The following is a 20589-nucleotide window of genomic DNA, read 5'->3' on the forward strand; positions in this document are numbered from 1 at the left end:
TGCGAAGAAAGACTCCGTTAAAGCTAGTAACCTGGGATATGTCACATTTCTGAACTGAATTGTTTTTCTTTTCAAAGCTAGGTTAAGTTCTCAAAATGAACCATTGATTCCACAGTGTCAAGTGTCAGGATAGGGAAATGGCATGTCTTTTTAATTAGGATCTTCAGTTTCTTCGGTTACTTGTAAGAATTCCATAGCACTTTGCAGTTCCTTCCCGTAAATTCAATCTGCCCGTCCCCCCTTCAGTCTGTACTGTCATGTGACTTCTTTGGCCCAATAAGGTATATTGCATGTGCATGTCAGTTCCGGGCTTGGACTTCAAGGGACCTTGCCTGTCTCTCCCTGATTCCTTGGAGCCCTACTCCTATCTGGGAAGTAGCCCAGGCCAGCCTGGAGGAAAATGAGATGCTACCCTGAGCCACTTGTCCAGAACTGAACAGAAGCATGGCTGGCTACTGGTGCAGCCAGCTGACCCCAGCTCAGACAAATGTTGAAGCATGAATAGAGTATCATGGTCAGAAAGGACAGAATAAACAACTGTCTTTACGGGGGTGGGTGGATTTTTAGGTTTTTAGACACCACATCATGGCACCTGTTTATTGCTGGAATGGAGTCTTGTCACTGTCCTGTAGTGACAAGCGTCTTCGTGGCTTCCCTCATTCTGAAGTGCCTTTCAGTCTGTAGTTTTGTACGTAGGAAAGAGTCAAAGTGAGTGGACCATAGCTTCTGTAACCTTGGTGACTTGGGAATGGGCCCACTAATTACTTAACCTTAGTTTCTTTGCTTGTTCTCCCAAGACAAAGGGAAATTGAAATAGCATGCAATTGAAATTTGATTGTAGTTATAAATAGAAAGTATATGAATGCTTTAAAAATGTCCTAATTTTCTTGAACCATTAAGCAACGTGAATGCTGCCTATGTGTTTTCTTTAGTGGAGAAGTCCTCCTGCAACAGTATTTAAATACTGAATACAGTACATGGTGAGCCAAAGCCTTCTCGCTCATTCCCTTTGCTCTTGCATTAGGAAGAAACTCAGAGCTTAACTCCCACACTACCACTGAGCCATGCCCCAAACCTCAAACAGTTCTCTAACCCATCAAAAGTTAGATAACAGGTCTACATTAGTTGTGGCACACTGTATTCAGTTTTGATTTGTTTTCCAGAGTAAGGGATGCTGTGGAAAGTCTGGGCACTAAGTAAATTAGCAGCCACGAGGACTGCCAGTGGGAAGCCTTCTTCAGTCAGTCCTCTCCTCTCCTGCTGTCTGAGTTCCCTGACTTCTGTGAGAGCATATTCTTCTTCTGCATGTCAGTCCCTCCCCCTATTCCTTGTACCTTCTCCTCTGGGCCTTACTCTGACTTCAGATTTCCCAGCTTCCTTGGGCAGCGTCCCCTACAGCTTTCTCGGCCATTTCTGCAAGCCTTTCATTACTGTGAAAACATGCCTGTACTTTCCTTATTCCTACATACACTCCAACCAGACGAGCAGGGAACAAGGGTCAGTAAGTCCGTTGACTGTGTGGTCACCTTCCCCTGCTCTACTAATGTGTTTTGGTGGAGTACTCCTGGAGCAGTTATGCTCCAGACCTTGCACATGCCAAGAATGGTGGCACTTCCGATTCTGGGGTACAGTGTCTTCAGAGTGTCTTAGTGTACTTCTGTCTATGTGACCCCTCTTTGGACCCAGCTGTGAAGGTAGTGCCTGACACAAGGCCAAATTAGGAATGTTTGCTACAATCACATTCTTTAAAGGAACTCCCACAGATACCTTTGGGACTCAGGTTCTGAAACTCCCTTTTATAGCGAAGAAAGAGGAGGTTTTGAGGACATGTTGCTTAAGCTCATGTCACTGCAGAGTCCTTCAGTGAAACCAGTCTTAATTAAGAAGTAATTTCAGCAACAATCGTAGCCTATTAACTGTGACATCTTTACAGCTTGCATTGGGTTTTCTCGAAGTAACAGATTCAGGGGAGGCTTTTTCCTGGTGAAGCTTACTCAAAGAGGAACAGTCGTCACTCACCGTGTTCCTAAGGAACCTGCTTAAACTAAGGAGATAGATTACAATTTTTCTATTAACTGTTCACCTGAAATAGGTAAAACCTAAATTACATTGTCCATAATACTATACTAATGGCTAAACTGGCTTTTGAATGCTCAATTAACACTCTACATATAAGAATGATTGGCCATAAGTAGTCCCTAATTTTAGTCACGTAGTAACATCCTCAAAGGACTGAGGTCCTGTGTCTGTTTCTTTTTTCTGTGAGAAAGTCTATAGAGACCCTTTTTCTTTGTGTTCTTAAAAGAAAACCCTCATGTGTTTTATATATAGAATTGTGGAGATTTTCTCATAAATATGTCACTGTAGTTTCCTACCAATCAAGCCTGGTATTTTATATAGTATTTTATAAATGTTTATAACTATGTGTGTATGTATATGTACAATTGTATAAGCTTGTATATGTTTGAGAAGGAGAATGGGATTTTCAGAATTCAAAAAAAAAAAAAAAAAACAGTTATCATCTGTTCTGACTTTGGAAAGATTTTCCTGGTCCTGACAAAGTGAATTACTAACATATTGAGAAGGAAATTATTTGTAAGGGAGAAACAAAATTCTGTTTTAGTGTGACCATTTGACTAAAGAGATTTGATACAAAACACAAAATAAGTCAGTAAAAAGGAAGCATGGTGCCAATAATCACTCCTTGTACCCATATTTATAGTATGCCTCCATCACAAAGCACTTTGTCATTTGGATGTAAATGTGGGCATCAGTTCTACTGAACATACTCTTTAAGACTGTTACAAGGATCAAACAAGTTGATTCGTGGGAGACAGAACCATGCCGGGCAGTATGAGCATTCAGTAAGCATGGGCTGTTGCTGTTACTGGGACAATCCCTTCCAGGGCCATTCTTTTGAAAATGGTGGAAGTTTGTAGGGGGTAAGATACTGATGTTTTTCTGTCAGCTTAGCAGCTGCACATGTATCTACTGATACTTTAATTATTGTCTGCGGCCACAAGGCCTGGCAGTCAGTGTCCTGCCAGGGCACTCAGGCTGTGGCTTGTGGGGGCCTTCCATTCAGGTGGCAATATGTAGATTTAAATTAAGTATCTTTCTATTTACTAACAAAGACTGGGAAGTCAGATGTGGGGGTGAAAACCTGCTAGATCAGAGAAACAAAGAAGCAACCAGCTGACCTTGCCTTTTAGCTGGAGACCCAGCAAGAGAAGTGCCCCTTCACTAACCCCAAAACCAAAAAGACCGCCAACCTCGTCCCCGCCCTTCCCTTGCTGTGTGGCTTCTCTATCCAAATTACTGGCTTCTCTAAGGCCAATTCCAGTGATCTAGTCGCTAGCTCCGCCCCCGAATCCAGGTAAACTTTATTTAACAGCCTCAGTGTCACAGAGCGATCAAAATCCCTGCAACAAGATGCTGTGTTAAAGAGCACTTGATTAAAGCAATTAAATAAGTAAAACCTTCTGGCATTGCTAGAATTTCAGGGTCATGGTCAGCAGCTCACAGTAAATTGATGTGTCAATAGTCACAGTACAGTGAAGCACTAAATAGGAAGATTTCTACCAAGACATGTAGGAATCAGGGGAGAATAAACAGGGAATAGTTGAAGAAAGCTTCTCTGAGTAACAGACATTAACATTGGGCCTGTAGACTCGGGGGAGAGAGATGTGGACAGATGTAGAGAAAGAATGGAGACCTAGACAAGGGGCAGCGCTCCTGGGATCACAGCTACAGGGGGGAAACCGGAGAGGAAATGGGAGAAAGGAGGCAGTGGCGGGTTTGGAAGTAACTCCTCTGACATCGGAGAAAAGAGGAATTCATTATCTCATTAAAAGTGTCTGGCAAGGGGAGCATGAATGGTGAATTAATTTTTGAAACAGCAGGATGACACACAGGGGAGGGACCCGTTAGAGTGTGGGTCTCCATGGCCATGAGGAGAGTCTGAACAGGAACACTGGCTGCAGATGAGGGAGCTACCTGGCGTGTTTAGGGCGCGGCACCCAATAAGCATACCTGCCAAGGATCGAGAAGACTTCGGGCCCTCAGTGAGGTGATGAGGCAAATGGTCACAACCTTCTCTTTAGTCTCTCTCTCATCTATTTTGAAATGGGTGAGAGAGGAAGTTTTGATCTTCTAAATAAAAAAAAAAAAGGTAAACCTAGAGGTTTTACTAGAGATAATTCATCTGTTTTCTTACCTTTGAAAGTTGGCAAAGTATATAAATGTTGAAGGGTGTTTCTCTTCCTGTTTTAGGTCAGCCTTTGACTAAACTCACCTCTTCCCCTTTCTTTTGTGTATATATATATATACATACACACATATATATGCATACATACATATCTTGGTAGAGATTGGGGAGCAGGCAATGATCTGAACAATTCCATTTTAAGACCTGTATCAGAGATGAGTCAAGACTTATTGATTGGAAGCGGGGGGAACTTCACAGAAACTACTTCATTTCTATGAGAAGCGTTGTTTAGAAATGGTATTCATTTGTCTGTGATTATATGTAAATACATACACATATATAGATGTGTGTCTGTATACACTTGCACGTATGTGTCCTATATGAGAGTGAATATATGCACACACAGAAGAGAATACAGAATAAGTGCATCTCATATCATTTTCCTCAGGAAACTTCATTCCAAGGTGATTAAACCATCTCAGTAATACTTGCTCCACAGGGAAATTTGGTTATAAGTCGGCACAACTCCCATGATCTCACCCTGAATACTGTATAATATCGTCCAGATCCAAATTGTCTCCAGATCAGCTCAGACCGTGTTTGAAATACCAGATGTTTTATTCCCCTTCCTCTTTCCCCCCATTCTCTTTCAAGTATCTGACATGTGATCCCTCTGCTCTGGATCGAGAGGGTCACCTGAAACGTTGCCAACATATCTGGTTTCTTGACATTATGATGATGAAGAAATGATGCCGTTTCCATTTCTAACTCTAAAATAAACAGAGCGAAGAGGGGCTTGGAGACTCAGGTCATGGAACTGTAAGCTGAGTTTCTGGAGCCTACAGTTATGTTTATGTAAAAAGACATTTTGGGACTAGTATTTCAAGATAATGACTATAGAGTGACTATTATTCTTTCAGGGGACCTTGATGGGTATTCTCAAAGCCCAGCTATGATTTCTCCAAATATAGTCAATCCAGACGACCTGTTTTCTTGCACAATAAAGAAGAAAAATTAATCTGTCATATCCTTCTATTGACAATGGCCAGAATGTGTTGCTAAAATTATATGAAGTAGACAGCGTCAGAACTTGGGTGCTTATGAAAACCATGTGTTTTTTAGGTACCAGTTGTTGATCTGCAGAGAAGGCCATCACACACAGCTGGTGAAATAACAATGCACAACAGATCTGGGCAGAGTCATTCACAACCAGAGTTGCTTGTGCCCTATGCACACGTTACAGACTGAGGTTCAAATGACTGGCTCGTATGAGCTGATAATACACTGCCTTTCTCAAGTGGTCATTTTATATTTAGCAGTCTAGCTTTGACAGGTTGACAAGTGGATAAAAGAAGATAAAGTTACCCAACATATGATTTACAATCATAATTTTAGAATTAAAAAAAAGTTGGAGTCAGTCTGATTCAATTCTTTCCTTATCGAGACAAAACCCAAAGGAGAAAATTGATTTCAAAAATCCTTAAATGTAGCTGACACTGGGACCAGATCACAATTTTCTTGACTCTTCTTCGATGGTCTTTCTTCAGGTTCACAGTTCTCTGTTTTGTTAGTTCTCTAACATTTATAACAATGCAGTTTTCATCTTTTTCCTATTAACTGGTGAAGCGAACTCTTATGTCACTACCATTTATAATCACACGAATCTTAGAGTTCATATGAGTCCAAGGGTCTGGCTTTCAATTGTCTAAGCAGCCAGTTTGCCTTGGCTGACAAGGAGTTAACACCACCTAGGCCTCCCTTTCTACTCTTCTACCCCATCCTACATAGCCCTGCATCCCTAGTAATAGATATCACCTTCCCTACAATTCCTCACCAAGAGTTCTCAAGAACAGAGAACTGTACAGAAAATAGCTTGTAAGACTTGGGTGTCCAAAAATAACCATCATTTCTTTTATGAAAAGGAGTCTGCCTAATTGGGGTGGTCCATGCTGGGGGTAAAGAGAAGGGAAGAAGTGTGGTGAGGATTCTGGGTCTTAGATTTCAGGGAATCCCGACCATGGAGTAAAGGAGAGAGAGAAATTGCTGGAGATTTAGAACAACTAGGACTGTTGAACTGAAATTCAAAGGAGTTGGGGAACCCCAGGTCCTCTGACACTGTGTGTTAAAAGATATGGGAATGAACCTTAAAGAGCTCAGGGTTGGGTTGTGTGTGTCTGGCTCTACAAAGTAGAATCAGTATGCTTTCCTTCTTCTGGGATATGCTTGACTCTGGAGAGGAGACTGACAGATTACCAGAAGCCTCAGTTAGGAGCAGAGCAGAAGAAATTTGGCACACACATGTAGAGCTATGTCTTCTCTAGACGATGTTATTGTATTGGGTTTTAGAACTGTATTCCAGATTAGAACTCAGTCTAGAAGCGGGTGCATCTACTGAACAGGGGATGAGAGTGTGACTCAGTGATGCCTTTTCTTGGAGTGGTATTGTGTTTGTTTATCACAATCGAGGTTGAAAAAGAGGGTTCGACTATAGAAATTTCTACCCAATGATGTAGCATAAGATAGAGATCTTCATCTGGGTGTCAGTGAGGTTTAAGTTTTGTAGCCCAACATGTGGAAATGTAAAATAATTGCTGTCATAGGCAAAAAAAGTTCAATGCCAGCTCGAAATTCTGTCTTGTGGCTTCAGTCGATAGCAATGATTTTGAAAACTAGGTGGTGTCTTTATTTGTGTTTTGTTTTTAATTAGGACTTCTTCCCTTGGATCACAGAAGGACACAATATATGCTGGTGTGACCTCTTCCCACTCTGATTTACTTAATTCCTTGTCAGTGACATTTTTTGGTGCTTTCACTTAGTCTGGGCACTCACAAAAGATGAAAGTATGTGTGTTCAGAAAAAGAAGTTAGTGTCAGTCCAATTCAGTTCTGTCATTATTTAGATGAATCCCAGATAAGGGCTTCATTACTACTACATGTGAGCACAGGTAACTTAGTGTTCTTATGAGTCCAAGGGTCTCTTGTTTAGCATGTCTTGTTTGGGAAACCATATTTTTGAGCATTCATGGATGCAGCTTCCCGTTCATATCGAAATGGTACTAACTAGCAGCAAGCATCTGGTCCTCTGGCTCTTATGGTATCCCATCCCTCCTGCGATGATCCCTGAGCCGTTTTGTAGATGTATCGCTGGACTTGGGTACCCCATAGTCAGTTGTTCTCTACATTTTGACCAGTTGTGGCTTTCCATAATAGTTTTTTATCTACTACAAGAAGACATTTCTTTGATGAGGCGTTAGAGATACATTGTCCACAGGTATAAGGTTATGTGTTTAGACTACAGTTAGATATTATACTGGTCTAGGAAACTGGCAGTATAGGTTCTTCTCTAGCATCCATGACCTCTTAGCTGTAGATAATTGTTCGGTTTACAGTACCAGGCATAAATCTCTACCCACTGGGCAGGTCTTAAGTCCAAGTAGACAGCTGTTCATTACCCCTCAAATGAAAGTACCATTACTGCACCATCACGGTTATCTCACCAGGCTGGTCATTGCGAAATCTAGATTTATGGTTGGATAAGCCCACTGATTGCTTTTCTCCCTTGGCAGCCTTCATAACACTTTGGGGTACTATGAGAGCGAGTCCTCCAACGAGGAGGTTTCCAGGTCAGTTCCACAATGTATTAACATTTTGATCCTGAGCAAGTTCTAAAACCTTTTTGGGTTTCAATGAAATCTTTAAAGAACAGATAGCCAGCGGGGTGGTAGTGACTCAGACCTTTCATGCCAGCACTCCTCAGAGGCCGGGAGATCTCTGTGAGTTCAAGGCCAGCCTGGTCTACAGAGCAAGTTCCAGGACAGCCAAGCCTACACAAGGAAACCTTCCCTTGAAAAACCAAAAAGGAAAAAAAAATAAGGAAAGAAAAAGAACAGAGTACAGTAGTGTCTGCGTCATAAGTGTTTTATGAGGTTTTGTAAGATTTTAATTAGATAATAAATATACTAGAATACTGTTTCTGGTATTCAATAAATATTTGCAGTTGCTTTGATTGCATTTTCTCAATATAAAATAATGTTATAATTAAACTCTTTCGCACAGTTGTTTGCTGTCTAGTCTCTGCCCTTTGAGTGCTCCCTGTACTTGAGGTATGCAGGGCACATAATGGGCAGAGACATAAATTTATGATGTCTGTGACTTTCGGTATTTGTAGTCTTCCATAAAGTTGTATTTGCCTCTTTTCCTTTCGTGATAAAAGCAATGAGAATATAAAGTATGCTCTGTGTGTACTTGCAGCTTCCATTTACGGATCCGCTGCCTTTGTTGGCTAAACAATGTGAAGCTCATAAAAGATTTGTTTAAGACTTGCATCGGGGCTGGAGAGATGGCTCAGCGGTTAAGAGCACTAACTGCTCTTCCAGAGGTCCTGAGTTCGATTCCCAGCAACCACATGGTGGCTCACGACCATCTATAATGAGATCTGGTGCCCCCATCTGGCCTGCAGGTGTACATGCAGGCAGAACACTGTATACATAATAAATAAATCTTTAAAAAAAAAAAAAAAAGACTTGCATCAGCAAGAGTGTTAAGCGGAATTAAAAGTGTGGTTGATTGAATTTTTAAGTTTTTGAAAATGTCATAATAATAGATTCCGTTTGTTTCTCCCCCTTCACAGATGGGCTTGGGTCATGAACAAGGATTTGGAGCCCCCTGTCTAAGATGCAAAGAGAACTGTGAAGGGTTTGAACTGCACTTCTGGAGGTGAGCTCTGGAAACCTCAGTGTCGTCAGCCTTTTAGGCTCTCGGGCAGGGCCCCTTGGACAGCGTGCTGGCGCTCTCCGACAAGCTCTTTAGCAGCTGCTTCTGTCTGCAGTTGTGGGGCTTCCGTTCCCTAAGGCGCTAATAAGAGGGAAACTCTTCGACGTTCCTATCATGAAGTGTGGCAGAGTGGGTTGGGCGATAATAGCTGTACGTAGAGATGCTTGATTTATTTGCTATCTTTCAGGTGTTTTATGCACCACCCCCCCAATACTGAATACACCCTCTCTGAGTGCAGAGGAGTTTGTGGTACTCCCTCCCCCCAGGACTGCTAATTAACTTGTTACTAATTGTTAATTCCACACAGCTCCTACCTGCCTTTGCAAGGCAGTCTCTGTGCATCACTTACATGTTCATATTCTAGTTGTCAGGAAATGACACTAAGTTTAGTTCTTAAAACCCTCCCTCAGGGGTAAATTTCTTACTGAGAAACTTTCAGGAACTTGAAACTTTTAAAAGAAGTAATTTGTTGCCAATTTTTGAATGAAGTGCCAGGTATCTGCAGGATAGAAGTAATGGATCAAAAATGTTTCTTTGGGTAGATCTTATTTGTAGCCTATAAATCTAAAAACGGAAACCTGTTCTTTCAAAGAACATAAAAGTTCTTCCACATGCATGCAGGAAGCTAGAGTCAGCATAATAGTGTCAAGAGAAATAAAAACCAGTTATACAGTGGATAATGGTTGTCCTGTGGCAGTTTTTTCTTTTTAAGTACTGAGGATTGAGCCCAGAGCCTCGGGTATGCAAGGCAAACATTCTCCCATTGAGCTGTAGGCCCAGTCCATACTGAATTTCATTTAACGACTACTTCCATGCTTCAGATTGCCATAGAACACTCGAATAAAAAATTCCAGCATCCATTATGTCTGTATACAGTGTAAGCTGAAGAGAGACATAATAAAATCTGGCATATTTGTCTCCTTTAAAGGCTTGCATATTTAATAAGCCATAGGTAATAGAAAAAATGTCTTAAAAAGTGATGGCAACAGAAACCTCACTATTTTCAGATGCATTGGTTTGGTTCTTTATTTTTGTTGTTCATTTTCAAAGAGTTTAGAATTTTCTATTGAGTTTGTAAATCCCAGACTTTAATAGCTGTCATGCCTGTATGGAAATACAAGGTAATATCATTGAACAGAAAACAGTTTCTCAGGATTAGAGGTTATCTCCTGGTACCACTGGAGAGCCAGAATCACACATGCTCAGATCTCATCATAAACCTCTGGTGTTTGCTTGCGTTCTATCCATACGCTTCTTCAGATTTCTTACAGTATCTAAACACACGGTAAATTCTGTGACTAGTTGCTCTGCTGTATTGTTTGGGGAAGAACAACAGATGTTTGTTTGTTTGTTTGTTTGTTTGTTTGTTTGTTTGACATTGTCCCTTTAGTGAACCCGAGGATGAGGAACCAGAAGTTACTGGGGTGACCATTTCTCCTTACTGCCATCACCACTTTCCTGTGAGTCTCCAGTTGACTTTGTAGAGGGACATATCGCCCTCTGCTGGACACAGTGTTTTCAATCTTAAAATAATCCTTTTAGCTATGCAGTTCTATAAACTGCTCTTGAGATTTTTCAAACTCATACCTAAGAGATATTTTCTTTCCTGTAAATCAGGTTAGTTTAGAGTAACTTCTTTGTCTGCATCATTTCTCTCCTGCAGGTTGTTATCATCTGGTATTTTCAAATTGTTAAAACATTGGCCAGGCAAGAGCCGACCTTCATGGCATGAAAACCCGTTCTTTCTTTAGTTTTATCACACAGGCTGCTTTGATAAACTAGCCACAGTCTTGGAGTCCAAGCATCGTAAATATTAGTAGTTGGCCTCCAACCCAGCTGGTGCTTGTATGGTCCCTCCAGATGATATTTCTTAGTAATGCTGTCATCCTCCTGGCAGGGTTCCAGACACATTTCTCCGCTAGGATCTCTCATCATTCCCCAACTTCCATAACTGGAAGACCAGAGGCAGATGCCATTGACCTCTGGGTGCAGCTAGTTTTCAGTATTTTTAAATGTATGTTTAAATGTTTTATTTTTTTTATGTGTGTGGATATTTTGCCCGCATGTATGTCTGTATGCCACATGTGTGGTTGGTGCCCTCCGAAGCCTGACGAGGGTGTAAGGTTGTTAGGGGTTACAGACAATTGTTAGCGACCATGTGGATGCTGGGAACTGAACCTTTGCCCTCTGGAAGAGCAGCTACTGCTCTTAACCACTGAGTCATCTCTCTAGCCCCCTTTTGGTATAGTCATAATAACATATTTCAGACCCACGGTCCTAAGTACAAACAAAGACGCCATCTGCAGACCAGAGTCATGGGCTCCCCAGCTACTGAATCACCTCACAAGTCAATCTTGACATTTAGGATTCAGAGTCTATACCTCTTCACCAGTGCAGCCTCCCCGTAGCCATAGTATGTTGAAAACGGTTTTTGATAGGTACTTCTTAACTGTTTAAAACCCCTCCATGCACACTGGACCTGTTCCTCTCATCACATTCTTTGGCCTTTGTTGGCAGACCTCTGTTGGTCTTTGTTGGTCTTCACTTTTTATCCAGCCTTTCTCTCTCTCCTTCTAAGCATCATGTACTCCGTTCCATGTTATTTCCCAAAATTCTCTGAATTTCTTACCACACGAGAAGATACTACCTCCTAGCACTAGAAACAGGAATTCTTAGATCATGCACTACTGTTGTCCACTGTATTAGTTAACTCCAACTGCTATAACAAAACACCTCAGATTTAGTGGGTTAAGTACAAATGCATTTCTGCAGCCGTTGTGAAAGCTGCAAAGTCTGTCAAGGGTCTGCTTTCTGAGTTGTAGGCAATCACGTCCTCACTGTGCATTCTCATGGCCTGTGCATGTGCGTGCACCCCCCCCACACACACACACATGGGATAGGGTTATCCATGTATTATGTATGGCCTCCAATCCTATCAGATTAGGACTCTTTCTATATGACCTCATTGATCCTTAGTTACCCCCTGGATGCTTTAATTTTTAACCATGCTTCTGTGGGGCAATGGGAGCTCAGCATATGGATTAGAGGGGGGCAATGTGATCTGGGGCCCCTTCTTCCTGTGCTTCCACACATTCCTAAGTTAGAGATCATTTCTCTGGAATACTGCAGAGCATTCCAGCTTCCCTCTGCTTCACCCTTAAGCCTCTGGCTAGTGCCTCCCATTGCCCCATTGCTGAGGACGAGGGAGCCCACCTTTTATAGGCAGCATCTTGGCACAGCACAGAGGGCTGCGGGTGGAGCGTGGATCCAGAGAGGTGGATGGAAGTTGGGAATGTGTCACAAAAGTTATAGAAAACTAAAAAATAAATTTTTGTACTTATAGAAGTTCAGAGGGAAACTTCCAGGTCCGCTTATAAAACCTCATTTAAATAGCAAAATTTGAAAAACGTTATAATGACTCATGAGTGCCAATGAGTTTTTAATATATATATAATTTATGAAACATTTCTATATACCACACATGTGGTGGTTTTCTTTTCTGTGAAAGCGCTTACTACAAACTGAGCAGGTAGAAACACTATCTATGAGTTAACTGAGCCTCTGTTCTTACACTACAAACTGAGCAGGTAGAAACACTGTCTATGAGTTAACTGAGCCTCTGTTCTTACATTTAGGAGGAGGGAGAAGGGGCAACCCAGCCGACTCTGTTCATGGCATCTCAGAAGGCCAATATCAAAGTGTTGGCGTGTGTGTGTGTGTGTGTGTGTGTGTGTGTGTGTGTGTGTGTGTGTGTTAATCTATTTGCTCATTCCTGCTGTCTGCAGAATCTGATTTTCGTTGCTGTTGGATAACTGAGGTCCCTGTCTTCTCTCTGCCTTTCCAATGAGATCGCTGCTGTCTTTGGAAGCCACACACATACCTTGACACACAGTCACTTCCATCTTCAATCAACAGTACTTAGAACCCTTGCTGGGTCTCTAGTCTCTCTGACTTCTCTTTCCATTCCTTTTCAAGGGCTTGAGTGATTAAAGTAAGTCCATGTGGATACCACTCCCCCCATTTACCAACTATAAATCTTATTTATGAGACACATACAACGTGTGAAAGTCATAGGGGCAACCTTAGATTCTGCCTATCACAGCATTTTATGGTCCTGAGTCTTCTTAATGTCTCTAACACCCATTGTTTTATGTGAGGAAGCATTCTTAGGAAAGTAAATAAATATCTCACCAACGTCAAGGCTTACAGAGGCGGAGCTGACCTTGAACCCAAAGCTTGGCAAAGTCCTCCTAACCATCTTTCCTCAGGCCACGTTAGAAAGTGGAACACTTGCTCACTTTCACAACCAGACAAGTGAGCTTCACCAGGCTGTCTGCTCTGAAGTGTGATTTTAGTGGCACAGATATCCCTGAGAACAATGACGTCCTTTTTCTGAGATCTCGTCCCTTCTTCAGTGTGCTGGAGATTCCAAGACTAGAGGAAAATCAGAGGTTAAGAAAGCTGCCATCTATCCAACTAGAACTGTTTATGAGACACACTTTCAGTAAAATGCAGATAGAAGTGTTTATGAAATGTCTGGTGCAATTCCAAGATTTTAAAACATTTGTAGCCAATTTTTTTTTCATACTGAATACATAGTAAGACCATTACAACCATAACCACTCACTCATCATATAAGCAATGGAATTACACTCTTGCCTTACCTATGTTAAAATAGTTACATTTCATAAAAGATGAAATTACTTCATCGTCATGGACATGTTGCAGAATTTCTGATTGATTTAAAGCTGGTAGAAACTTGAAGACTCCCCAACATAAATGGAGTAACCCTTGTGTTGAATTCTGTAATAGAGGCCCACACTCCTGCCCATATATGTATATCCCTGTTACAAAAGGTAGCTTCCAGCCTTTTAAATTACAGTTTGTAGCAGTGGCATAGCCTTGTTTTAGATCACCAGGACAGCTGGCAGTACGCCAGAGCTCTCCAGATTCCGCTACTTGCGATGGAAAAATAATCATTTTTATGAATCGTGATACAAAAACCATTTCTCTCCCAGGAGGGAGAATTGGAGTTTCTTGACTGCTTTCCTCTTGAAACAGTAAATTTCTGTGTTTTTCTTTGTTAAGCCTTTAGAAATTTCATTCTTTCTTCCTTGGACTTAAGTAAAGAACTCTTAAGTTATTCCATGAAATATTAAATCTGGAGTCTGGGTTTGTTCTATATATTAGTGTGTGTGTGTGTGGGTGGGTGTGTGTATCTGACACTGTAGGCTAAGTTATAAGAATTATTACGAAATGATTTAAGAATAATTTTTAACTAGTGCAGCACAGACCTCCACAATGTCCAGATCCTGGCAGCTGCCCAGGTTTTATAAGTGAAGGTGGCTTGCTGGTGTTGAGGAGAGCGCTGGGAGGATGTGCTCACTCCCACGGCTGTGGTGATGGTGGTTCAGCGGAGAAGGTGTTCAGTCCCAAACTGATCCCTGTGGGAGTGGGAATACAGAAGAGCTAGACACCGTCACAATTTAAAACTGTTCATAAATCAATAATAGGATTTCTCCACTTAGAAAGCTGAGGAGCTGGGATAATGCAACACTTGATTTCTTTCCTTGTTCAGCATGGCTGTTGGCATGTCGTTTAACCTGATGTGATTTGCTTGTTAGAGGTATAGTGGGTAGGTAAAGGGGTTGGTAGGAAGAAGCCTTCACTATAAAAGGAATCCTCCAAAGGATGACCAAGCCATGTAATAAAACTACTATAGACATAGGTCTAGTGTTATTGGTCACTGAGCCTTTGTACTTAGGATTTTCATAGTAAATGTAACTGTACCGACAGTTTGCTAAAACTCATGTTTACAAACCATCAAGTTTCATTTCCCTTATTATGACTTTTATTGTCATTAAAAACAAAAAAACCAAACTCCTTATTTTATGGTACACATATTTACCAGTGCAAACCTAGGTCACCAAATCTAAACTCAGAGTCACCTTCTGTGCGTGTTCCTGTAAGCAGCCACCTTGCTGATTGCTAGGATGCACACCATAGTCCCTGGCCTTATAAAGGTCTGTTTACCTGTCTTGAGGACTAAATTCTTCCCCTACCTCATTCCCTCTCCAGAAGGTATAATTGTAACCTTGATCTAAGTACCATGTGATAGTTTTGTAGATAATTTCCTTGGGTAACTGCAGGCCAGTAAAGGCCACACTGTAGAAGGGTGATCTAATCCTTTCCACTAGATGGGGGTATGAGATAACCAGATAGAAGAAAGGATCTTTTATAGCTATAATAAAATACATTAATTCTCCACAGATTTTTACCAAATAAAGTTTCCTGGCCAGTATGTGTACAAGAAAAGCGATGTGCATGTTCATCCCCCATAGCTGCCCCCTCTTTTTCTCTCGCCCCTCCCTCTCCCCTCCCTTTCTTCTTCCTCTCTTCATCTCTTCTTTTCTCCACGGGATACCTAGTGTTTTCAGTTTATGTACTAGAAAGAGTTTTATTATTATTTAATAATAATAAAACATATTATTTAAGAATTTGTTATTTGGCAAAGATATCCATTTAACTTTTAGTGCTTCATTTTTTCTGGTTCTAGTGTAAAATATTAACTTTAAATCAGAAAACCTGCTAAAATCTTCTTCATGCTAATGCTTTGAGCCTTTATGTGACCAGTAATCACATCAGGACATCACCCCAGAATGCTTTCTTTCTGGTGAATCCTTATTGTATTTTCATTGATTTTTTTTTTCTTTCTTACTGCTCTGAACAGTGCCTACAGGAAAGTATGAATAGAAGTGGAGAGAGCAGGGTTAGTTTCTAGCTTCAAATCTTAAAATTAATATACTAACTATAAAATGTATGCTCAGTGTTTGGTGAATTGGAGTTGGGTGTTTTGTGGTTTTCCTCCTGATTCTTCTTCTTTCTTTTTTTTTTTTTTTTTTGACAGTCATGCTACGTATTATTAAAAACAAACAAACAACAGAAAGACCTTGTTAAGAGAATGAAAACAAGCTGTGGTTCACATCCCTACAGCACACTCCTTTCCCAGCTCACCTCATTCCCTCTCATAAATATCGGATTGTGAGGGGAAAGGGGCAGCATCAGCCCCTGAGTCACCAGTAGTGATCAAGAGAGATGTTGAGTGCTTCCAGTAATGAAAAGTGGGCATTCACATGATTAGTTTCCCCTGTCATTCTTACTTTTATTCCTTGTGGTTTAGAGTTATTTGACCTTTTCCCACAATTTCCTGGGTGGAATACTTTACCCAGTAAATGTCCTTTTGTCCTTTCTGTTATGAGCATCAAAGCTCTAAAGTTGTTTTGTTAGTGATCTATGTAATTTAGCTCACATTTAATAGTATCTAATGCTAATTTGCATCTGTGTTGACCTCCTGAGCAATCAAAGGTTACAGAATGCTTTTTGAAGTGCTCAACTCCATTGCCCTGTGTTTCCATCCGAGCTTAAAACTTTAATATCACAGAGTCCCCTGTCTCTTTCCTTCTCTGTCACCCTTCCCAATTTGGTCCTTTGCCAGACACCCTCTGGTCCTCAGCCTTTCATGCCATGCTTTCCCCAGGAGATGAAGGTGGTTGACACAACTCATTATTAAGTATTGCTCCCTGAATCTCAAGATTTGAGGGTTTTGTTGTGTTTTGTTTTACGGGAATAGTTGTCACCACATTGTCGTGTCTTCCAGTCTACTTGATATCATTATCTCATATCACAGGCAATCCAAATACCACAATAGTTTATTTTTGAAGACATCCATCATTTCAACTTTCCCCACCCCTTACCTCAAATCTATTTCTCTTGTATTTTTAATCTTGATAAATTAAACCTTCATCTTACTACCTTGTTCATTACCAAAATACATGTGTTTGTTTATTTGTTTGTTTGTTTGTTTGTTTGGGAGTGTATCACTAAGCCTAAGTCACAAAGCTTAGTTAGATTTGCTTGTGAGAAGATCTGAAATCTCTCCTTTTTGAGTCCACTGTCTAATGCCCTAATTCCACCTGTAGTATATCTTACCCGGACCGCAGCACAGACCACCAAACATGCGAATTACATTAAAAGTAGCCATAGTGCCACTGCTATTAAAAACCACACCCTGCTAACTTGACACATAATTAATATGTAATCTTCAAGTATGTTTCATCCCTAAGCCGGTCTCTGCATGGTAGGCTGTGTGATATTTAAAACAGTAGATCTGTTCACATTTCTAATTTTCTATGATTCAGTGACTCATAAATGCTATTATACTGAAGGTCAGACTCTGCATGATGTGTCTGCAGGTGTCTCATGCCTTTCTTGCTCTCTAGCCTCATCAATTCTCACTCACTACCAGCTTTATCTGGTATGGGACCTATGTGAATATCTCTTTCCTAATTTAGTGCCACTGCAAATAGTCCTCCTTCTATTCATATGTTGGGAGCCTTTTCTTCTCCTTTCCCCATCCACAAACACATACTTACACACCCCCACACTTATGGTTTAGGCAGCTTTCAGGTCTAAACTTAAATACCACTTTCTTTGGGAATCCTTTCCTTACCAGGTTGAAGTAAAAATTCTACTGTCCTGGTAGCCTGTTTTTTTCGTTCCTAACACAAATGCAATTTAAAATATGTCTGTGTGTGTCTGTGTAATCATCTCACCAGGAAGTAGATTTTAGGTCAATTCCAGCACTGGGGAGGCAGAGGAACGTGGATCTCTGTGAGTTTGAGGCCAGGCTGGTCTACAGACTGAGTTCTAGGACATCCAGGGCTGTTACACAGAGAAACCCTGTCTCGAAAGACAAAAAAACAAAAACAAAAACAAAAAGGTTAGATCTGTGGCTTTCATTGGGTCCTGGTCTCAAGCACACTGCTTCACACGTGGACAGGCATGTAGGTTGCATGAGTGAATGTCTGATGCTAGAGAGATGGGTGGAACAGGGTTGTGTTCTTAAACTCCCACAAACAGAGGATCATTGACTTATTTGTCTTATTTTGGAGTCGTGGTGTCAATATATAGCCTTGGCTGGCCAGAAACTAACACCAGGCCATTTTTCTCTTATACATAAAAGAATACATGGCAGTTAGTGGGCAAGTGTTTGAAAAAATAAGAGGGATAAAAGGAAGGAATGGGGAAAGAAAATATGAAAATGGAAAGGAAAGAGAGAGGATTTAGAGGAAAGGAAATTGAACCTGAAGCAGAAAGGGAAACTGAGGAAGGCTATATAGATCTAAATGTAGGATTATGGTCTTTTATGGGGCAAGTATATGAATCTCCTACTCACTTAAAAAAAACTTGGGGAGCTGGGCGGTGGTGGCGCACGCCTTTAATCCCAGCACTCGGGAGACAGAGCCAGGCGGATCTCTGTGAGTTCGAGGCCAGCCTGGGCTACCAAGTGAGTTCCAGGAAAAGGCGCAAAGCTACACAGAGAAACCCTGTCTCGAAAAAAACAAAAAAAAACAAAAAAAAACAAAAACAAAAAAACAAAAAAAAAACCCAAAAAACAAAAACAAAAAAACAAACAAACAAAAAAAAAAAACTTGGGGAAAGGCAATGAAATATTAACAGTTAATGAATGGAATGTGGGTCTCTCTCTCTCTCTCTCTCTCTCTCTCTCTCTCTCTCTCTCTCTCTGTGTGTCTTATTTTTATCTGCATTTATTTCATGCTGAATTTAGTCCTGTGCCCTATGTTTTTGTTTCTTCAGTTTCTTCTGGGATACATTTTTCTTCTGTGTACCCTCCTCTTCTGGTTTGGAACAGTTTGTTCCTTTTCAGTGAGGATCTTCTCCATGTGGTACAGGCAGCACATGTATAGGTTAATCTGGCCATGAGCTCTGTAAATTCGTGAGCACGTTTTTCGTTCTTTGTTCCCTGGATGTGTTCAATGACTAGAGAAAGCTGCATCTAAACCCTTCAGTTCGGCATCACTCTGCATTTTTAAGCATGTGTGGCAAAAATTTAGCACTCTTTTTAGGCCACTGGCCCTGTGTCCAGCCCCACTGTTGGGCCTGCGCGCACCTACCAACTCCACCATTATACCACCAGAGGGGCAGACTTCTTTAAAGTGATCTTTCAGATACTTGGTGGCTTTCCGGATATGCATACTCTTGATGGCCTGGGCAGTTTCATGGGTGTTCTTAAAGTGAACACGAAGATTTGAACCTCTTAATTTGCATGAGTTTGTAAGGTTTTTTTGGGTCAAGAGAGTAGCGAACCATCTTCACAGGTCACCCTCAGGCGCTTACCGGAAGAAGAATGGAATATGGAGTCTCTTGCTGTGATAGTTTGGGCAGCTTTATATATTCTTTTTATTTTGTTGAGAGAATGAGGTGTGAGGAACAAACACCAAATGGGTTATCCTCAAACATGCACTTTTTAGTTATAACCTAATTTTTCAAAGGGTGTGTTTTCACATGTCTTTCTTTCTTAAGTTTATGAATACTCACTTCTCCCCATGAAAGAAAGTACTTGCTTTTTTATATTATAATATTTAATACTTTTAAAGTATTTTATGACCCACAAGGGACTGCACATGCATAGTTCTCACCAATTAAGTGTAGTTGGTCATTTTCTGCTTTCTCACAAATTATAGAAAAATATGCCGTAACTGCAAATGTGGGCAAGAAGAACATGATGTCCTCTTGAGCACTGAGGAAGATCGGAAAGTGGGAAGACTCTTTGAAGACACCAAGTACACCACCCTGATTGCCAAGCTGAAGTCAGATGGAATTCCCATGTATAAACGCAATGTTATGATATTGACCAATCCAGTTGCTGCCAAGAAGAATGTCTCCATCAACACTGTTACCTATGAGTGGGCTCCCCCCGTCCAGAACCAGGCATTGGTAAGTACTGGGGGGGGGGGGAGAATGAAGGAGGAGGCTTTTTGTTGTTATTGTTGTTACTAGACTATTTATTTAGGGCAGTTCCTTTTGTGATATAGTCAACCATTACACAGCTCTTGTTTTTCTTGAGTTCTCATTATACTGACTTTAGGTTCTGTAGCTAGAGTTTTCCTGCCTGGCCCACGGTCAGGGCAAATCTCTCTCACCTGCCAGTCCCACAGCCACTCAGACCCAACCAAGTAAACACAGAGACTTATATTGGTTACAAACTGTATGGCCGTGGCAGGCTTCTTGCTAACTGTGCTTATATCTTAAATTAATCCATTTCCATTAATGTATACCTTGCCACATGGCTCGTGGCTTACCGGCATCTTCACAAGCTGTTTCTCATCGTGGCGGCTGGCAGTGTCTCTCTGACTCAGCCTTCCACTTCCCAGCTTTATTCTCCTCCTTGTCCTGCCTACACTTCCTGCCTAGCCAATGGCCAATCAGTGTTTTATTTATTGACTAATTAGCAACACATTTGTCATACAGAACATCCCACAGCAAGGTTCCTATTACTACATTTTAAAATATGAGTCTAGATGACTCATAGACTTTTTTGACTGTCTAATTTACCTTATGTTTTAAGGAAATGTTCTAACAATTTTAGTGATTCTGTGAAAATCAGGAAAAACAGTTGGGTGTTTATATCAATCTAACCAATTTTCTGGTACAGTCTCAAGACTTTTTCTAAGAGTCTATGAGAAAGAATAAATAATAGAATTTCTGACTTATTTAGAGCTGAACAAAAATGTTCCAACATTATATTTC

At 40.9% G+C, this 20589-nt stretch overlaps 1 protein-coding gene and 1 pseudogene across 1 annotated transcript in view; one reads left to right on the top strand and one right to left on the bottom strand.

Moving 5' to 3' along the window:
• Positions 1 to 20589, top strand: part of Tes (testin LIM domain protein) — a 42705-nt gene that overhangs the window by 12722 nt on the left and 9394 nt on the right. Inside the window, exons 2-3 of the mRNA XM_059257393.1 lie at positions 8837 to 8922; positions 19524 to 19776. Of these exons, the coding sequence (XP_059113376.1) occupies positions 8837 to 8922; positions 19524 to 19776 (339 nt within the window). The remainder of the gene's footprint in view (positions 1 to 8836; positions 8923 to 19523; positions 19777 to 20589) is intronic.
• LOC131906686 (large ribosomal subunit protein uL22-like) lies at positions 18604 to 19149 on the bottom strand (annotated as a pseudogene).

Source organism: Peromyscus eremicus, chromosome 3 (assembly GCF_949786415.1).
Source record: "Peromyscus eremicus chromosome 3, PerEre_H2_v1, whole genome shotgun sequence".
NCBI lineage: Eukaryota > Metazoa > Chordata > Mammalia > Rodentia > Cricetidae > Peromyscus > Peromyscus eremicus.